At 40.8% G+C, this 21,947-nt stretch overlaps 1 protein-coding gene across 4 annotated transcripts in view; it reads left to right on the forward strand.

The window, feature by feature from the left end:
* ADGRB3 (adhesion G protein-coupled receptor B3) overlaps nucleotides 1-21,947 on the forward strand; it is a 730,220-nt gene that overhangs the window by 386,628 nt on the left and 321,645 nt on the right. For all 4 annotated transcript variants that reach the window (XM_060235460.1, XM_060235469.1, XM_060235479.1 and 1 more), the window contains 2 exons: nucleotides 16,288-16,434; nucleotides 18,106-18,181. In XM_060235460.1, coding sequence (XP_060091443.1) covers nucleotides 16,288-16,434; nucleotides 18,106-18,181 — 223 coding nt within the window. The remainder of the gene's footprint in view (nucleotides 1-16,287; nucleotides 16,435-18,105; nucleotides 18,182-21,947) is intronic.

The following is a 21,947-nucleotide window of genomic DNA, read 5'->3' on the forward strand; positions in this document are numbered from 1 at the left end:
TTTGACAGCAATTTAGCTCAAAGCCACTTAAGTGTATGATTTTAAGCAGGGCAGTACTGTGCCTATTCTGAATCCCAAAATCTCTTAGAATTTACTGGCAATTGCCCTATACAAAAGACTGAAATTTTAAAGACCAATTCTGATAATTCCATGCAGCTGTGTGTTACCTGTGAGTTTCTTAAAGGTATAACAATGACAAAAATGTCTTCTAGATTAACAATAATTTCTTATAGGCAGCCTTATGTACTCACTGAAAATTCTTCCTAAAAGTAACAAAAGGCAGTTCTAGGAATTACTAGCAATGGTATACTTTTCCCATAGTTTCTGGCAGTTCCTAGAGGTACCTATTGTTACTTCCAGTAAGAATAAGAGACTACATTAAAAAAAAAAAAGCTCACAATATGCTGCCCCCCAACCCTCCTGTCAGTTGCTTCCCTTGGCCAACCCTACACTCTAAGGTTTTAAAAAAAATACTTGCCAGTATTTGCACATATGAAACATATGTGAATGCTAGAAAACATGTCAGTCATGGCCAAACTGTGGTTTGGGAGCCACATGTGGCCCTTTGAACATATTGTGTGGCTCTCGAAGTCCCCACCACCCCATTGGCTGGCTTTGAGAAGGCATTTGTCTCTTTAAATCACTTCTCCAAGTCAAGCCAGCCGGCAGCTGGAAAATGCATTTAAAGCTAAAGTTGTTTCTTTCCACTTCTCTCCCCATCTATTTGCTTTTCTTCCTTCCTGCTCTCAAACATCTAACATTCATTACTTGTTGATCCCAAATATCTCACATTTATTTTATGTGGCTCTTACATTAAGCAACTTTAGCCACCCCCGACTAAAATGCTTATAAACATTTTTTTTCATTGAATGTTTAATATATAATGTGCCTATGTGGACAGACAGTGTTAGACAAAACAGGTTGCAGGATTTCCTTGCCTGGACAAAAGATTATCTTCCTGGAGGTCTCTCCTCAATTAGTGACTCATCATTTTCTCATGCTACAAATTTCATTTTTATCTTCTTCTGTCCCAAGTGGTCTGGCCTCATTTGGGGATTACAGCCATATCAGTTTGTCATAGAAATTCCTTCTGAGCCTTTGCAATTGCAGGGTGGGGAGCTGTAATTCAGATGAGACTAGATTCAGGTGGGTAGCCATGTTGGCCTGAAGCAATAGAACAAAGATAGAGTCCAGTGGCACCTTTTAAAGACCTTTGTTGGTTCTAGACTCAAACTTTGTTCAGATGAGACAACACTAAGTTCTATATAACTTCCCAGAAATATTGCTATTTTCTTTTCTCTGCAGCAGAGACTGGAGCCATGAGTTTAAATAGCAAAGTGGTGGTGGAAGGAGGAGAATGGCTGCTGAACTCTTCTCCTTCTGGCTGTTTTTTATCTCAAAAATCACCCACAGGCAAACTAGCAATGGGGGATGGGATTCTGAGCACAAAAGCAGCCAGAAGGGGAATTGCTACTTAGACTTGCAGCCTCCTGAGGCTTGTGGGATGGTGGGGAGAGATGCTTTTAAAAATTCAGGGAAAAAAGACCTACAAATCTAGTCTGGCCCTTAGGTGTCTGAGCAACATTTGGCAAATCAATTGACTGTGAATGAGAAGAATGAACAAATAAAAGCATTCTATGTAATATGCAGCTAAATGCAGCAATTTGTTAGATATTGATTGGCAAAACAATCCAGCTTCCTCTTGGCCAGTTTAGAAAGAATAAATCTGGAAAAGTATGGGGGAAAAGAGAAGACAGTTTTGTAGATCATCTTGTTTCTCTATCTGCAGAAATGCACAATAAAGCTAGAAATTTCCAGATCATTTCATCTGATAAAAAGTTGATCACTATGAATAATTATATCATTGTTAATTTTAGTAAAGATTTGTTATTGTCTTGTTTAATCTCATTATGAGTCCAATACATACGAACCTACACAAATTCTGAGATCTTCATCATAGGCTTTGTTGTATGCCATCCTTCATTCCTGGACACTGGGTGGGCTGCTATGAAGGAGGGGGCCTTTTCAATTATGGTACCTCACCTTCAAAATGTCTTCTCTGTCCCTATTTTTTTCTGCATACTAGGGATGGGCATAAACCAAATAATGAACCATGGTTCTCCAGACTGTTAGCCAAATTGCCCTCAAAAGAGGTTGGGGAATTAGTCTGGTGGGCAACTATGGCTTAGCGGGGTCAAGAACCTGTGTATACAGGAGATGTCCTCCAGAACTTCCCTTCAAATAACAAGGAGATATCTGGTAAACTATATTTTACTGGAAAATCAATCAGACATACAAGAAGACAAAAATCACTTAGCTAGCACACTGATTTAAGAAAAATAGCAGGAAATTGATAGGGTGATGCAGACAGGATGACACTTTACCTATTGTAGTCTTCAGGTGAAGCTCCAATAGTGGCAAAGAGGGAAGGCGGGAGCAAGACACGGCCAGCATATCTTACTTTTGGGGGCCCGAAACTGATCAGGTTTTGGGGGTGGATCTATACAGCAGGGTAGGGTTACTGTAAGAAGCACACTTGAAAGGTGAGTGCTCTTCATTAGATGCATGTTCTGTCAGAATGTTTCTTTCTGTACCTGAAGGATGATAGGAACTGATAGATTCAATAAACATCTTGAGAATGCAGATTTCAAATGGATTGATCCAGCTGACAGTTATTTTGTTTCTGAAATTGATATTTACTTCACATGTAGGAGTTCTTCTAGGAACACATTCATTGGAAGATTAGGGATTTTAATTAAGGAACTTGCCTGTGCACAGTTAGCATGGGCCTAATGTGTGATTTTTGACTGGCAAGAAACCTTCAGCGTGAGCATGATCTGTTGATGTCAGTGGCACCAGTTGTGTGTTTAAAGTTCTAATTGTGATGTTCCTGCCTCCACCACCATTTCTTAAAGCTTTCAGTACTGATGGGATTTCTCCCTGCTCCCCTGGTCACTCCACAACAGAAGCCAGCAGTTTATACCAGGGAACCACCTTATCAACTTTTGCTGTGCATTTCATGGTGTCATGCCCAACCTTTCCACCCTGAAGAGCAACACCTTCCACCTTTGTGTACTCCCTTTTTAAGGATTCTTTTTGGGACTCAGATAAAGGAGGGAAGGGGATTCTCTAAACCCTCATCCTTCTCCTCCCAGGCAACACATCCCTTCCCTTGATAAGGGTCGCTGCATGTCATCATCCTACCTGGCCTGTCATCGGAGCTTTCCTTTTATACTTCCATTTTCCCTCTTCCCCATCTTCCCAAACCATCTCATTGGCATGAGGACCTGCCTGTCAGGATGGGTCATGAGTCATTATCCAGCTACCCCACTTGGGATTGGGTGGCTCCCTAATCACCCCCACCTTCCATGTGGGTTGAACCCACCTGAGTTGGCATGGTGTTGGTACCAGCCAGGGTATGGCTGCCCTGTCCTGTGGCATGCTCATCACTGTTCCCACCTGGTTCCTTTGTGTCCTGTCAACTGGAATTTCTGGGTGAAGATCTTCTCTGCCAGGGACCAACTGTTCCACCACCTGCTCTGGTGGCTGCCATGACTTCTGGTCACCCTGTAGACTTTCTCCATGGTCTAGGTTGGCATTTCTAGGCCTCCCTCTGCCCATCCACCTTTGGCCTGTTTGAGCAACTTGTCTCTACCTCCTGCACCAAGGGGTCCAAACTGTCATGCGAGGCCTCTTCCGATGGCATCTGTTGCTGTGGTAGGGGGTGCCACATGGCCTTCAGGGTGACAGCCCAGCTGGAGTGATCTATCAGGTCTCTCCTTTCGGACCTGGAGCTGGGTTGGGGAGTCCTCCAACCTTGAGTCCAGACCTAGCTCTGCTGGGTCCTGATACAAGGGCTGAGATTTTCACCAAGAATGAACAAGACATTGTAGAAATCTGTATATCATACCACTGGTGTGATCACTTTTCATTGGATAAGCATATATTCACTACAAGTAAGCTTCTAGAACATTTGGAACAATAAGGTTTTGTTGCAAAATTATCCTTCTTTGCTATTGCAAAATCTTGACATTTTGCCATGTTCATGCAATTTAAGGGTTTTATTGAATAGATAGTCCTTGAAAGCAGAAGAAACAGAAACACAAAGATCATAAAGGCACTCTCAATTAAGTTATATAAAGAGACATAAATACATGCATGCACATACAGTCTTTTATCATACTGCCATGTTTTAAATAAAATTTGTGTAATGTGCAATATGACATGCTCCTAAGCATATTTACTGAAAAATAAACTTAGGGTTTCAATGGGATTTACTTCCCAGCCCACATGTTTAGAATTGCAAGCCTTCATGCATGCCTCAGTGCATGAAATTTCAGGATGGGTTGGTGCAATACAATTAAAAGTGCATTGTAAAGAAACCATCACAAGCACAATGGTTGTCTGAATTGGCCCACGAGAGCACAAAGCCCCATAATTCTCTCACCAGTAGGTAGCATGATGTAATTAAAATTCAATTTGCGTTTTACAAATCAAGCTCCATCACAGGAGCTGTATGACAGGTTTAATTTTGTCCCCGAACCCTACATTTTATTCCTTAACCCCAGAAACCTAGTTAATGGAGGACAGTGATGAACATATGAAGCTGCCTTATACTGAATCAGACCCTCGGTCCATCAAAGTCAGTATTGTCTTCTCAGACTGGCAGCGGCTCTCCAGGGTCTCAAGCTGAGGTGTTTCACACCTATTTGCCTGGACCCTTTTTTGAAGATGCCAGGGATTAAACCTGGGACCTTCTGCTTCCCAAGCAGATGCTCTACTACTGAGCCACTGTCCCTCCCCATGATGTGTGATAAAACCCAGGAGGTGCTCCATAGAAAGAATTTGGAAAGGGATTGTCAGAAGTGTCTTAATTGTGCCACTCTTTCTTTCCCTCCTCCTCCTTATCTTTCTCCAGTTTAAGGTTATGGATCTGCGAAGTGGAATTTTGAAGCTTCCACTGTGTTAACATGGTTAACTGGATGCATGTCAAGGTTTTGCCCACCCAGGAACAACTCACTGTTAGTCAGCCGTTCAATGGGAGTGATCTCATATCACCTCAACCCTGCAGACTGGCTTTTGTTCTTGTTCTGCAGTTGATCACAGAAACCTATCATGTATATGAGCTGCTGAGACTGAATTGGGAGTCTAGTCTGCCAAGAGTTTTGGGGTTATGTAGATGGTGAAGGAAATAGGAAAAGTCTAATTTAAGGATTGCCATATTTTCCTTTTGACTCTTGTCTTTAAAAGACTTAATGCCTGGCCCACATATTAGTGGAGCTATATTTATTGTACTTTCCCCCAACATTTTACTGTTTTCTCAGTGAAACCAGGTAACAAAAGAACAAATGTAGACACATAGTCACATCAAATCTGTGCCTTCTACTTCACCATAAATACTAATGCATGATACAAAACCACAAGTGTGATGCAAAATGTTACAACTGGTTTTAAATAACAGGAGTTTTAATTAAAGATACCATCTCTTTTATGTCTCTCATTGATATATTACCTGTGATGTAAGTGTTGATTGTGAACAGTTAATATGGTGATCCCTCTGTTCCGTATGTGATAAACAAAGCCATTATTCTGGTCTTGCATAAATAATGAAAACTAGTTAAATCTTTTGCCTGTTTTAGATTGAATTGTGCTGGACTTCTCTGCAGAAGAATAACTTACCTTATGTGAAACAGCAATACCCAGTTTCCCTTTTAAAATACATTATTTTGCCAGTCCAATGGTGCATTATAAAATCAGAAATAGTAACATTTTTGCTAATATAGTTATGGTAAAGTAACAGTTGTGTATGTGGAGGGGATTGTGTGTGCTGTGGGTATTTGAATCTCTGTTTTGTATGAATTCAAACCTACTCAAAGTCTAATGTTTCTCACTGAAAGGAAATTAATTTAATTTTGTTCCTTGGCATAGGGCAAATTATACGTGCCATTTTTTCCCCTTTCACAAATGTATTCAAGAAAGAGGGAATACTCTTGTGGTGGCATTATTTTCCTACGTATCCCACCAGCACCATTTCAGGTCATAAAAATGGCATGGGGGGAGGCAGGAGCCCCTTCCACACTATTGTGGCCCTTATCAGAATCAGCCCCGTGCTAAGGTTACCAACCTCCAAATCTGGAAATCTGCTATTATAACTGATCTTCAAATTAGTTCCCCTGGAGAAAATGGCTGCTTTGGAGGGTGGACTCTTTGCAGAGATCTCTCCTCATCCCAACCCCCACCCACCCCAAATCTCCATGTATTTCCCAACCCAGAGCTGGCAATCCTGCAGCATTCTTAAAAAGGGATTCCAGAACTCTACAAAATGGAGGTGTGTCCCTGGTACAAACAGCATCTTATCTAGTTTGGCCTTAAACTGTGGCATTTGAGATACATCAGTGTGTAGTCTAGGGTTGCCAAGTCCAATTCAAGAAATATCTGGGGACTTTGCGGGTGGAGCCAGGAGACTTTGGGGGTGGAGCCAAGAACAAGGGTGTGACAAGCATAATTGAACTCCAAGGGACTTCTGGCCATCACATTTAAAGGGACAGCACACCTTTTTAAATGTATTCCTTCCATAGGAAATAATGAAGGATAGGGGCACCTTCTTTTGGGGCTCATAGAATTGGACCCCTGGTCCAATCGTTTTGAAACTTGGGGGGTACTTTGGGGAGAGGCACTAAATACTATACTGAAAATTTGGTGCCTCTACCTCAAAAAACAGCTACTTCAAAAAACAGTCCATGAAATGTTACAGAAGATTACCAAGACACAGATTCATTTTAAACCAGAAATATTTTTATTGAATATATTCCCTGAGGACTATTCCAAAGAGAAGAGACATTTGTTGGCGCATTTTAACATAGCAGCTAGGATCCTTTTGGTGCAAAGATGGAAATCTCAGTAGATTCCCACGAAAATGGATGTAGTGGGAAAGGTTCTGGAAATAGCAGAGTTGGACTTCTTATCCCAGCTGTTTACTGGGAAATCTAAAGAAGAAGCAAGAAAATATTGGATTAAATTCTATGCCTGATTAGATAAACAAGATTCTTAAGATTCTCTGATGTGAACTTATTTTTTTTCTTTTTTCCCTGTATTCTATAACTATAAAATTTGTCCCTATTCAAATTCTGAAAATTATTGGTAAATTTTAACAAAAGGAGCATACTATAAATTGTTAAATGGAGTTGGTGTAGTTGAGATAAAGCAGTAGAGGATAATTTATGATAAGAAGTTACTGTAGAATTATATTTTTGAAAGAATTTCTAGCTAAAATAATACCAGAATGTATTGTGTCTTCTATTTCCCAATCCCCTATCCCTATCTTTTTTCTTCTGAAACTAATAAAACTTTTTTTGGGGGGGGAATAGCTCCCCTAGAGCCCCCGAAACCTTCAGATCAATTCCCCATTATACCCTATGAGAATTGATCGCCACATAGGGAATAATGAAGTGCTCAGCAGACGTTTCCCTCCTCCCCACCCTGTTTCTGGTGACTCTGAAGTGAGGGATTGGCCTCTCTACTCACGAGTTGCTACCAACTTCTTCAAAGTAACACAGACACACCATCCCAAGAGGAAGCCTTTCAATCGGAGACTGAAGCTCCGGAGATGGAAAGGCACATGGTTCTCTGGGAGCGGGGCTTCCCCCCACTGGCCAGCTGACTGGGGGCAGGAGGGAGCCTGGGAAAGAGGAAGAACCCCCACTGGGACTTGGGGATTGGCAAACCTAGTGTAGTCATTACTTCAATTTTAAGACTGCAATCTTATGCAGGAGCAAGCCTCATTAAATATAGTAGGACTTACTTCTGAGTGAATATGAGTGATTTACTGTGCCAATAATTGAGCATCACTTCTTAATGTGAAGATAGTATCCAAATGATTCAGTAAAATGTCATTCTGGTTTAATTCTCTGGGTGCATGATTATAATAAAATTATTATTGAAATCTAGGCCTGCAAAAGATCAAGCACTTGGATTACACAGAAATTTCCAAAAATTCCCTGCCTCTTTCAGCCTCAGCATTCACATCTCATTTAACAGCAATTTTTATTAGAGTGCTTAAATTTTCATCTGAAATCACTAAAGGCATGGATGTTTCTACTTCAAGGTCTCTTCAGGATGAATTGTATGATTTTGCAATAGGAACTAATGTAGATGTTACATTTCAGACATGCAGATAGTATGATTCTTACTTATTCAAGATATGACTTTTTAAAATTATACTGTGAATTTACATTTGTGGAAAATCACAATAAGGATTCCACATACTGTTCTAGGATATATTGACAGGGTTTCAAGTGGTTGACTTATGAGGAACTGTGGGAAAGGAATCCCCTTCCAGATATCCTCAAGATCTTATTTATTTATTTATTTATTTATTTATTTATTTATTTATTTATTTATTTCGATTTATATCCCGCCCTACCCCACCGAAGCTACTGTGGCAACCAAAATGGCAGCTGAGCTCTCACCTTGGAAGAGTTCAGAAACTATTTTTATCATCTCCCTCTGCAGTCCTAAGCTCTGCTCACGACCTGATTTTGATCCCCGTGGAAGCTGGGTTTTCAGGTAGCCGACTAGAGGTTGACTCAACCTTCCATCCTTCTGAGGTCGAGCCTGCTTCAGCGGGGAAGGTGGGATATAAGTTCAAGGAAGGAAGGAATAAATAAATAAATAAAATGAGTACCCAGCTTGCTGGGGGGGAAGTGTGGATGACTGGGGAAGGCAATGGCAAACCACCCAGTAAAAAGTCTGCTGTGAAAACATTGTGAAAGCAACATCACCCCAGAGTCGGAGACGACTGTGCTTGCACAGGGGACCTTTCCTTTCCTTTTCCAAGTTCCACTGCTGGACCTTAGCAAATAATTCAGTTTCCTTATCCTAACATTAGGCAACCTATCTGACTCCCAATGAAAGGATGAAGGAACAGATCTCTCTCAAAGTTCCCTCTAAGATGTGGAGCCTTGTAAGCAAAAATTCTACTTTGTGAGATACTGGCATGAAAGTTGAGAGCTACTGCATAAATTAGTTTGCTCTGGGGCCATTTTTCCTGAGCTAAGACAAAAATGTGTGAGCCAGAGGCTTAAAAATTGTGAGCTAGCTCACATGAACACAGCTTAGAGGGAACACTGATCTCTCTACTAGGACTCTAAAGCAGAATGTCAGATGGACATGATGCCTAGCAATGAGATTGCTAAGGCAATAGAAATGGCATCTGAACTCTTATGTGTTACCTGATCTCTTATAAAGTGTGCCTATTGTTTGTGCTTTTAAAAAGTTTTGTTCCCAAAATGAGGGAGGAAAGTAAGAAAGGAAGGAAAGTAAGAATTTTTGATAAATTTACCAGAGCCCTTTTCATGTCTATTCCTGACTCTCTTGCATTTTGTTGCTTGTACAGAGACTGGGACTTAGAAATAATACTTCCCCTCTCCAGAAAATAAGAATGATAACATCTTCTCCACACTCATGGGAGCAACTTTAGTCTAATTTGCATGGCAGAAGTCAGTTCTATGGGAACTGCTATAACTATCCTGAAAATGCTATTCAAGTGGGAATGCTGATGTGGTGAATTGTCGTATCCACAAATACAACAACTGTATTATTAGCTGAATTATTGTGATTACAACAAATAACCCCACTGCTAGGATTGCAGATATCAGGGCCAGGTGACTGAGGGTGTCTGCATGGCAGGGTTGGATTCCTTATTATATTCTCCATGTCATTTAAGAATATGATTACAACTATGGATGGCTTTGCATTCATTATGTGCATCCATTTCCCCCCACCATGTATATGAGCCATCAAAGCAATCAGAATTATGTGTAGGTTTACAGTAACTAAAAGCATGACTCTCCTTATATCTAAAGATTTCTATGGGTGGGACAACATTGGAATTAATGGTTAGGTTGGGTACACATATGCCCTGTGGTGCAGAGTCGTAAACTGCAGTATTGCAGTCCAAGCTCTGCTCACAACCTGAGTTCAATCCCGGTGGGAAGCTGGGTTCAGATAACCGGCTCAAGGTTGACTCAGCCTTCCATCTTTCCAAGGTCGGTAAAATGAGTACCCAGCTTGCTGGGGATAAAGTGTAGATGGCTGGGGAAGGCAATGGCAAACCACCCTGTAAAAAGTGTGCCGTGAAAACATTGTGATGTGACGTCACCCCAGAGTCAGAAACGACTGGTGCTTGCACAGGGGACTACCTTTACCTTTTTTACAAATATGTGAAACTCAATGGTACAGTGAGGTGCCTGAGCAGACTATGGCTTTTTTTCCTGACCATTTTGAGCAAAAAACTATTACAATATTTAATACTAATTTACCAAATATTAATATTTCAAATGATTGCGCAGTGCATATCTGGATGTCTCAACAAAATATCTGGATAAGTCATGATTTTATTTTAGCTAACCTATTTTCTAGTCTTGTAGAATAGAATTAGGTTCACTCAGTGGTCAATGAAGCCTTTATTTTCTCAGCTCACAGTCTGCTTTTCTAGGTGGACAGCAAATGTCAGTCTCCAGAGTATGTCAATCATATATCTCCTGTAGGATTATACTTAGATTGGTTGGGTTTTTATTTAATGCACACTGACCTAGATGTTATTTGAATCCTAAAATAATATAAAAGCAATTTTCCAAATGTTTAGTTTTGTAGTGGATCACTCAGAACCCATTTATCCTAGCTTTGATTAAGTACTGTAAGGATGGACTTCTACGGAAATAAGCCAGGGCAGGGGGAGGGGGAAATAGACAACTAGAGGTTATTCATTAATTTGAGTATGTTCTCATACTAGAAGATCAAGGCGTTTGTGTTATATAGTGAGTTCAGACAGCTCTCATTAACACAACTCTTTATTAGCAAAAACAGTCACAAGGGAAACACAGACAAAATGACTATATACATTCTGGGAAGGTTTACCACAACCAGCCAGTCCCATTATGCTCTCCAGGATCCTTCATTTGCTTTTCCTGGCGAAATCCCTTGCAAAGTGATTGGCTGGTTCCAAGAGAACAGCCAATCAGAATACAGGCACCAGGATCCTGGAGAACAATGGGTGTCTTTTTAAAACTCAGACAAAACAACCAAGCAATCAATACACAACAGTTTGTACCAACTAGCTCCCTTAACTTCAAGTTCTGTTTGTAAATACCAGGACAGTCTCCAACAATTCTTCAAGATTAAATCCAAGAGGAGGGTGTTAATCTGACATAGGATTGCCAATCTCCAGGTGAGGCCTATAGAACTCCCAAAATTTCAGCTGATCTTCAGACTACTAAAATCACTTCCTCTGGAGAAAATGGCTGCAGTGGAGGGTGGATTGTGCAGCATTACAGAAGAGGGATTTACCTTGAAGAGATAGGATTTACAAAAGAGATAGGATTTACAGCTATGTTCAATGCAGCATTACTATAGGAAGGTGCAGTTTTCGTAATTTTTAAGTACTCTGTTTTTTTCTCTGTTTGCATGAGCATTGCCAGGTTCTCTTGCTCATGCAGCGGGCGGCATTTGGGGACCATTCTGAGTGTGTGTGGGGACATTGCACAACATCCCCAATGCAATGACATCACCCAGAAGTGACATTATCACATCAGGGGTGTTGCGGGGGGGGGGGGGAAGGCACTTTGATATTTAAGTGAAACTGTGCTTCTTTTCTTCCTTAAAACCATAGGGTCTGTCCAAATACCAGAGTGTCCCTGTGTGATTTCCTTATCTTGATGGCATCACCTGGAAGCAACATAATCACACTGAAGATGTTGCATGGCAATGTTTCTGTTTGGGGGTGGGGTTTCCCCCACTGGACAGCTGGACAGTAGTGGATCAGAGCTCCCAAAAGCAGGGGAACCCCCACTGGAACCCGGGGGCTGGCAACCCTAGTTTGCATTCTAGTAGTAATTTTTATTAACTTTAAATTGTGCTGAATGCTTTAGAGCCATTATCTCAAGGTAATGTAAAACATCCAGAAATAGTATGTGGCACACTTCCTCCTACAAGTGGAAGTGTCCACATGGAGAATAATGACATCATGGAGAAAGCTTGGCCAAAATCATTTTCTCCAACTTGATAGCTATTTGTGTATTGGAAATAAATTGCTCCACAGTAGAGTGTTCAGATATGCAATGCTCCCACATGCAGGGCGAAATGTTACAACCTAGGAAGGCCCTGGTCTATGTATTTATTCCAGTCTGGAATCAATTCTTTCTCATCCTCCCAACAATCCTTCATGGCAGATAGTTGATTTCTGTTCCCTGGAAGATGACCCATGTTTCTGGTCACACTGTCTTCTCAGTTGCCAAGGAAAATAATTGGATCTCTTACCAATACTGAGAGTTGGTTTCCCAGCAAAATACAAGTTGCCCAGGAAGTGTAGTATTTGCTTAAAGTCTATTTTCCTCCTTAATGCCCACTCCAGTAATGTGCTAAACTATTCAAAGGCAGTGCAGAAAACTAAGAAGCTGAGGTAGGGTTTTCAGGCTGAGCCAAGCAACCATCAGGAGATGCCAGACCTCCCCCGCTCCCAGTGCAAGCAGGGATCCCCCTATTTCCGGTGCTCCTCTCCCCCCCCCCAGTTACCCCCCAAAGAGGCAAGAAGCCAGAAATAAACACAACATGCCTGTGTGACCTGAAAGTAGAGTTGCCAATTCCCAGGTGTGGGCAAGGTATCCCCCAGTTTGGAGGCCCTCCCTCACTTCAAGGTCATCAGAAAGCGGGGGCGGGGGGAGGAAAATGTCTGCTGGGCATCATTTATTCCCTATGGAGACCGATTCCCATAGAAAATAATGGAAAATTGATCCACGGGTATCTGGGACTCTGTGAGGGTTCTTTTTTGAGGCAGAGGCACCGAATTTGCAGCATAGCATCCAATGCCTCTCCTCAAAAGACCCTCCAGGGTTCAAAAAGATTGGACCAGGGGGTTCAATTCTATGAGCCCCCAAAGAAGGTGCCCCTATGCTTCATTATTTCCAATGGAGGGAAGGCATTTAAAAGGTGTGCGGTACCTTTAAATGTGATGGCCAGAACTCCCTTTGGAGTTCAATTATGTTTGTCACAACCTTTCTCATGGCTCCACCCCAAAGTCTCCTGGCTCCACCCCAAACATCCCCAGATATTTCTTGAATTGGACTTGGCAACCCTAAGAGTTTTGCCCAAAATCCAGAGCATGCCCCCCCCCCCCCGATGTCCCAGACTTGCCTATGTCACTTCTGGGTCATGTAGGCACATCATGTTTATTTTCAGCATTTTTCCCTGCTCCCAGTAAGTTCACAGACCCCCATCCCCTGCAGGCAGTTCTGAGGGACATAGCAGTCATACTGGGTGGTGGTGAAGGGGCGGCATCACTCATATGATGACATCACTTCTGAGGAAAAACTGTTAAAAAAACCCCCTCCCCTGCTGCTACTTGGGAACTTATGATGGGAGATTCCCTCAAACCTATAAGGCTTGGTGCTCTAAGGCCTAGTTTTCACAAATAGCAGACAAGGCAGTAAGCCTGAATAGATTACATCACTTCTCACTATATGTGTGGTCCCAGTTGAACTGGCTGTTTTTGAGGTACGTAGTGCAATTCTAAGAATTATACCTTTTTAAAGCCCATTTGCTGCACTGAACTTATAAGGATGTAGTAACTCTGCATATGGAGTTGCCAGCCTCCAGGTAGTAACCTATTGCAGTTGACCTCTAGATGACCAAGATCAGTTACCCTGGAGAAAACGGCTGCTTTGGAGGATGGATTGTATGGCATTTGTTGTGTATATGAACTAAAGATATGTATTAGTAATGATGTTCCTGCCTGGCTGATTGGAGCCTTTAGGACTGAGCTTGGGGACGCAGGAACAATGGGCAGTAGGATTCAAATCCCTACTGCCCTGCTCCAATCACGGGCCCCCTGCTGGTTTGAATGATCCAGTGGCATCCTGGTGCGGGAACCTGGTTGTGTATATAGTTGGCCCCATTGGCCCAGTTCAGCAGTCTTAGAGTCCAGCCCTTGCTATGCCGTGCTTAAATAAAGAGCTATGATCACTACCACCTTGCTTCTTCCTTGCGTTGAACCCACTATATTATAGCTTTATTCACTGCTGAGGTCCTTCTCCTTCCCAAATCCCCTGCCCTTTCCAGGATCCACTCTCAAAATCTCCCAAGTATTTCCCAACTGAGAACTGGCAACCCTATATACATAGAAGGTCACCAATGAAGCTATGAATGGTCAAGGGTGACCGTTTTTCTCCTGTATCACCCTAAGATCTTCCATGGATGCTGGGCTTCAGTTTTTTTCTGTCAAAAGTTTGATCAGTGAGTCCAAAAGACAGGGCATTTTCAGTGATGGCAGACTCTGAAATTCCTTAATTAGAGAGGCCTAAGCCTGCTTTGCCCTATGCTTCCTGACTTTTATACAAATGTAGCAAGACTACCCTTTTTCTAGTAAATGTTCAGCAGTTCCTGTGACTCTACTGGACATTGTATGTCAACATCTCCTGGCTCTCTTAACATTTGTTTGAGTTGTATTTGCTTATGTTTTAGTACATTGTTTCAAAATATTTTTTTAAATCTTTCTTGTTATCCACTTGGATCAGAATTGTTGGCCAAAAAGCAGGGTATACACTTTTAACATGAATAGATGCTTAGAAAGGCCTAAAATACAGCTGTACTAATGCTTTAATACATAACCAGTTTAATTTGAAATTGAGGCAGTTGTCGAGCAGTATATTCTGTAGAGCTAATATTATTAACATCTTAATTTTCCTTGTCTCTTGATTTAAATTACAATTTCCTTTCAAATGAAATCCACTTATGAGAGGCCAAATGGTTTTCTGCAATAATTTTACTATTGTGAATGCTTTTAGAGATGTCCCTGTTGTCTTTCTCTTTTACCCCTCTCTGGGGCACTTGCAGTAAATTGCTTATACACATCATTGTACATAGATGCAATGTGCAAACCACATGAACTCTATTACCCTGGTTGTAAAACGATTACAAGAAGCAGTGTGCAAAAAAACAATTATCACTCTGGCTCACATTAGAAATGGAGCTCTGAACAGATTGTTTATCATCTCTGTGAATGTGAATAATGGCACACAGACCTGTCAGAAGCTTACAAGTAGTTGGAATTCTGCTTGAAAATGGCAGTGTTGCCATGGAATCATGCACAGATTTTTAAAGCACCAATAAAAGAGATGTCTAGATAACAACTGCATTATAAATAGGGGGGAATGAGTAAACAAAATTCAAGTTTGTCACCTTCAGCATGAAGTTGGCATTTTAATAATAGTGCTGCTTACTATCCATACACATTTCTAATCTTCTGTAGCAATCATAATGAACAGGTGGGTATGTGTTTTTGTGAGAAAATGAGGTGCCACCATATCTGCAATTAGAACCATGGTCTGCCAATATGTGCATTGCAGTGGTTGTTGGATTTTGTAATTTTGGTTCAGGGGTACCATGCTGTTTGTTTGTTTTAATGGTAAATAATTATTGTTAATGACCTTGGAAATGACCTGAATTTGTATGCCTGAATCACAAGTATACTGTAAGCTCTTGTGCTGTCCTTTGCTATACCAGCCTCACTGTTACAAATTGGGATATCGATTACCTGCTTAAAACGGTTGTTGTGAAACTAAAATAAGATCATGTTTCCAAAGTTTTTTGCTCACTAAATGCTCTGAGAAAAGGAGTAATGAAACAGCAATAATTACATTTCACAGTGAAGAGAAATGGAAAATGGCATGTGAGCTACTGGTAGCTATTTTTTTTTTTACCTTGGCTAGAAACAGACTACCAACTGCTAATATGCCAATCTGTTTAATGGGGGTTGTTTTCAAATGTCATTATGCCCATGCAAGGGATAGTGGCATTGTTATTGCTTCATTAACCTGGCTCTAGAAGTTATATCTCCCCAAACAATTCATAACATTTTCTCCTTTAATTTCATTTGCTTTAATCCATTCTGAATATTTTCTGAAGAGACAGAACCACTGTGTCCTTCCATGTGATTTTCAGGGCATGAGCCAACAGATTGAATAATCCCCATTAAACTGTTGAATTTGACTGACAAATGAGAGAGTCAAGGCTGTAACATTCATACATAGCTTTTCTATTAATTATAAAGATATATTTTCTTGTTGTCTCTGTTTATATCTTTATAAATATTCTTTTGCTTTCAAATAAGTGTTTGTTTTATGTCACCTCATGGCCAATTTTTTAATCCAGTTTTCCTAGTATGATACCTTAATGATACTGAATGGTAAAGCAGGAGCTCCGGTTGATCTTCTAATTTTTTTCCCCCCTCAATAGTGGCTAGCATTCAGAAGCTTCCTGCAGCGTCTGTTCTAACGGACATCAGTTTCCCCATGAAAGGAAGGAAAGGAATGGTTGACTGGGCACGTAATTCAGAAGACAGGGTTGTCATTCCCAAAAATATCTTCACCCCAATGTCAACAGGTAAAAAAAAAAAACACCAGATTTTGTCATTGTATTTTTTTTTAGGGCAACAGTGCAGTGTTGTGGTCAGAATGAGGAGCTTGGAATCATCGGTTCATGGTGCAACTAGCTGCACAAAGAGACCCAGCTTCTTTACATCTTCCCCAAGGCTTTTTTTGTTTTGTTTTGCACTTGTGGATATGAGGGGTAAAAGATATATCCTTTTATTTTCCTTATTTTGATTCATTTCTGCCCTTGTTGCCATTTCCTGTAGTCTGCTGCAGGATGCAATATTAATGTATACATTTGCACAACTGAAGAAAAATAGTCAGGAAATGATGACAGCACAAGAAACAGGAGAATAAAAGAGTAGATCTCACCCTGAAACTTGTGCTTGGTCTACGAGTACCCTCTGAGAACTGTATCTGTGCTCTATTCATTTCTATAACTTGTGGGCTTCTTTACTCATTATGGGCACAATTAACCTCTGATGCTCCCATGAGTTTAGCTTTGTGCACAAGTTGGGGATCACTGTGGGTTCAACAGATGTTCTTCTGTCTTTTCCAGCTTTTTTTGAGCAGGAATGCAGATCTGGCTGGCTTGGCATCAGGGGTGTGGTCTAATATGCAAATAAACTCCTGCTGGGCTTTTTTTTTTTTTTTTTTTACAAAAAAGCCCTGTGTAAAACAATGATGTTATCAGGGGGTATGGCCTTATATGCGAATGAATTTCTGCTGGCTTTTTCTATAAAAAAAGCTATGATCTTTTCTACTTATGACTGGTTCTACAGTGAGTGGGCATAGGTACATGCGTATTGCAAATTAACTTGCAACCTGGGGACAAGAAGAGGGGGTGGATTTCTGTATATGTATCCATGCAGTGTCTTCCACTGGAAATGACAGTGAGCCTGCTGTGATTCATGCATTTTTAAATATATACAGCTGTAGAGGACCAGACAGGAGGAGGAAGGGAGGAGAGAGAACTCATATGACTCTTATGGTTATCCTTTCTCCATGTGTGGATAGATTATGCCCTTTATTTTTTTAACCATATATAAAATTGAACTGTTTGTCCACCTAACCTATCAGGTGTGCATGTCAAGGATATGAAATCGTCTATGGATCCCTGTTGAGAGTTCATTTGGTAGTCGCTGCACCATAATCTTTGACATGGTCCATATGCTTTGTTAATATGGAGTCCTGCTGCTCTAGTGACTTTCCTTAGGCCAAATGCCTTGGCTTGAGATTCTAGAATTAAATCACAGCGGTGTCTGTCGTGCCAGATTTCTGCAGCAGAGAGGCTTGTCCTCTTCAGCATTAAAGGAAAAGAAGTCCTCTAAAAATAACTCCAATGGATCTTTCATAATCAAGGCAGAATATATCACAAAATGCTGGCACAGTTTAGCCACCAATGATGAATCTCACACAACAGCCAGACCTCTGAGCGCTTTAAATCTTGTGAGATGTTCCAATTGTATAGACTTTTCCTCTCTTTAATATATCATATTGCATTTTTATGATAGATGCTGGGAAACATATTTCATCTTGCACTGATGATTTTCTTAAAGATAAAAACTTCTTCCACAGTGATAAATACCTTTCCATGTACCTGTATGCTGAGTCGGAAAGGGTCAGCAAGGCAGCACATTTAATGTACATATTGTCTCTTCTTCTCTCCCTCCTTCCATTTTAGAACTAGATGAATCCACTGTATTTGTGCTTGGAGCAGTACTGTACAAAAATCTAGAACTTATTTTACCTACCTTAAGGTAAGTGATTACTCTCAGAGGAACAGAGTCCTGCCTCTCTAGTGCTTGACAGGATCAGCACAATTGTTTTTTTTTCCTCCAGAGGACAGCTAAGAGGCAGGTCAGATATGAAGGATGAAAGAAGCTATGAGAGGCAGGAAATGGAAATGTGGTGGAAGAGGAGATAAGGTGGTGGCAGCTAAGGGGGATGTGGCAGTAGCAGCTGTGAAAAGAAAGGATCTGATCTTCAGGTGCTATGAAATAAAGTTATTTTCTTGACCCATGCATGGATAATGAGAGCCATAGCAATTCCCTAGTTCAGACACTTTAGGGAAATAATTTCTGAATTTTTTATTCCCCTTGTGTGTTTCTTTATGTATCACCATGTTAGAGTGTTGGACTAGGATCTAGGAGACCCAGGTATGAATTTTCACTCTGCCATGGAAGCTTGCTGGGTTATCTTGGCCTAGTTATACACTCTAAGCCTAACTTACTTCACAGGATTGTTGTGAGGATAAAATGGAGAAGAGGGGAATGGGACAGTCACTTTGACTCCCCACTTGGTAAAATGGCAGGGTATAAATGAAGTAGCATGCATAATATTTCTGATGTCTCTGTATGACCCTTCATAGAATTTTCCAGCTAGAAATGTGTGCAAGACTCATGGCAGCTTTATCAAACCATAACTGCAGTTTTAATGCCAGGCTCCCTTGCCCATGAACGGATTTATCTAGAATTAAGGCCATTTGTATTAAGAATGCGGCAATCCTGGGCACACCTTCTTAGATGTCAACCCGAAGAAACATGCACACAATCCCACTCCACATTTATAGGTTTATATGAGTTGAGTGTATTGGTGATTCCATTCCAATACAAAAAAGGATGCATTCCCCATCCAACTGGAAGACAGAATGTAGTGAAAAAGTAATACGAGTATTTATTTCATTGGGGCAGTTGCTTTCAACAGCATAATTGTATTTAGAAATTGAATTAGAGATCCCTGTATTTCAAACTTGAAATAAATATAGCATGCTGTCTGTTTTACTTCCAGCCAGAAACAACCTCTGCCCTTCATATCTCTTACTCAGAAAAAACTTTCACTGAGTTTAATTGATAGTTTCCCTGAATAAACAGCTATGGAATTAGATGCTCTCATGCAGGAGCGTGCATGGACAGCTAAAGGTCCTTCATCATATCTCTATTTCCTTTCAACACAACAAATTGGAATGATTCCTGAAGATACTGAAGCATGGCATAAAATGTATATATCCCACAGCATCACTTGCTCCAACAGGTTCTGGTTTTGTAATCAAAGCAGTCTTGTTTCCTATTTAACATAAGTCCCATGCCAGAAGTGCCTTGAGGCATTTCACAAATTCATAAACATTAAGTGGAGGCTCATTAAGCAGAAACTGTTCCAGAATAAGTAAAAAGTCATTTTAAAAATATTAAAATCATGCTAAGATTCAGCATAATAGATTAGTACACAGGCAGTGCAGTCCTAAGGGCTGCCTGTGCCGCAGCGGTCAAGTGCTGGCATAAGCATGGAGATGCTAGTCTTACTACTGGATCCCCAATAGACCCATGGATGGAGGGAGAGAGAGAGAGAGTTTTAATGTTTGTGTATGTTTCAGGGCAGTACTGCTTTAAAATTTTCTTGGGTAGACATTCCAATTTTAGGACATTTTTTCCTCGTAGCTTCCATTTTCCAAGATGGTGGATATGGTTATATTGATATTTAAAATTCACATCGGATGGTCATCCTGGTGTCAAAATATATGCTTTTAGTCCAGTAAAGCCAAATAAACTTTATGCTATTGATTTGCAGTCCTAAGGACGGGTGGTGGAGCTGGGGGAAGCGGAGGAGAACAGAAACAAACCTATGCAGATACAAATAGGAATAAAATAGACCACAGTTTTATTGGCGATGGCTATTGTAGCAGTGATGCAGAACAGGGTAAGGATCCATGCATTGGATAGCCCACATAAGAACTTAAGAGAAGCCATGTTGGATCAGGCCAATGGCCCATCCAGTCTGACACTCTGTGTCACACAGTGGCCAAAAAAATTATATATATATATATATATATATATATATATATATATATATATATATATATATATATATATATATATAAACACACACACACACACACTGTGGCTAATAGCCACTGATGGACCTCTGCTCCATATTTTTATCTAACCCCCTCTTGAAGCTGGCTATGCTTGTAGCTGCCACCACCTCCTGGGCAGTGAATTTCACATGTTAATCACCCTTTGGGTGAAGAAGTACTTCCTTTTATCCGTTTTAACCTGACTGCTCAGCAATTTCATTGAATGCTCATGAGTTCTTGTATTGTGAGAAAGGGAGAAAAGGACTTCTTTCTCTGCTTTCTCCATCCCATGCATAATCTTGTAAACCTCTACCATGTCACCCCGCAGTCGACGTTTCTCCAAGCTAAAGAGCCCCAAGCGTTTTAACCTTTCTTCATAGGGAAAGTGTTCCAAACCTTTAATCATTCTAGTTGCCCTTTTCTGCACTTTTTCCAATACTATAATATCCTTTTTGAGGTGCGGTGACCAGAATTGTACACAGTATTCCAAACGAGACAGCACCATCGATTTATACAGGGGCATTATGATACTGGCTGATTTGTTTTCAGTTCCCAAACAGACAGCAGTTCCCCAGCAACCACAAACTCAGAATTTTCAGCAGTCACACAAACTCAGAAATTCTCATCATCTTCCCCAGCTGCTTAGCCAAACCTCACCCTTATATCACTTACTCTCTGCTCTCTCTCAGAGCTTCTCTGCTCCCTCTCAGAACTCTCTGGCTGATGGGGCATTTGTTGGGGGGAACCTGGAGTGGCAAGTCCTTGAGGTTCCAACTGGCCACCAGCCCTACCACCTGGGAAAGGAGCAGGTCAACAGCCCTCAAGCTGGTTATGACACTGTATGGCTTCATCCCAAGGCCCCTTAAGGAGGGCCCAAAATTGGTGAGGCAGACACACATGCATGGAATGCCCCCAAATTGATTCAACTAGGTGTCCAAACAGCCAGCAGTGTTGGGCTGAAAGAGCCCTCCAATTGCAGGTGGGCTCCATTGCTGTGCTCTGACTGGAAAACACAAAATCTCCCCTTCGAGCATGTGACACTGGGACTGTGGAGTTGGCAAATATCTGTCCTGATATACAAACACCTCTTTTGATGACCAAGTTCTGGACATTGCTGGGAACAAAGCCATTCTACAGCAACTTGTCTGCTAAATGATTCCGAAGCAATCCAAAGAGGCACACATACCTGAGGAAGAGGTGCGGGCCCTACGGGATCTTAATCAGTTCCGTAGGCTTGCAAAACCGCCCTCTTCCAACTAGCCTTTTAAGATGGAACCAGAACTAATATTAAGCTATCTTGGACAAACAGAGATTGTAGCACCATTGTATTGTTTTTAGATTAATTTTAATATTAATTTATATATTGTATTTATGCCATTGTTTACTGATTTTATTATCTGTGTATTGTTATATCATGATATTATATCATGCTTTGTAAGCCGCCCTGAGCCTGCCTTGGCGGGGAGGGCGGGGTAGAAATAAAAACTTATTATTATTATTATTATTATTATTATTATTATTATTATTATTATTATTATTATTATTATTATTATTATTATTATTATTATTATTATTATTACTACAAGTGGGATGATAATTGATGACAGGGCTATCACTGGGAAGGTTATGTTAAGGAATTATGTAGCAGTACTAAGGAGGCTAATTGTTGCATA

This window comes from Heteronotia binoei, chromosome 1 (genome assembly GCF_032191835.1).
Source record: "Heteronotia binoei isolate CCM8104 ecotype False Entrance Well chromosome 1, APGP_CSIRO_Hbin_v1, whole genome shotgun sequence".
Taxonomy (NCBI): Eukaryota; Metazoa; Chordata; class Lepidosauria; order Squamata; family Gekkonidae; genus Heteronotia; species Heteronotia binoei.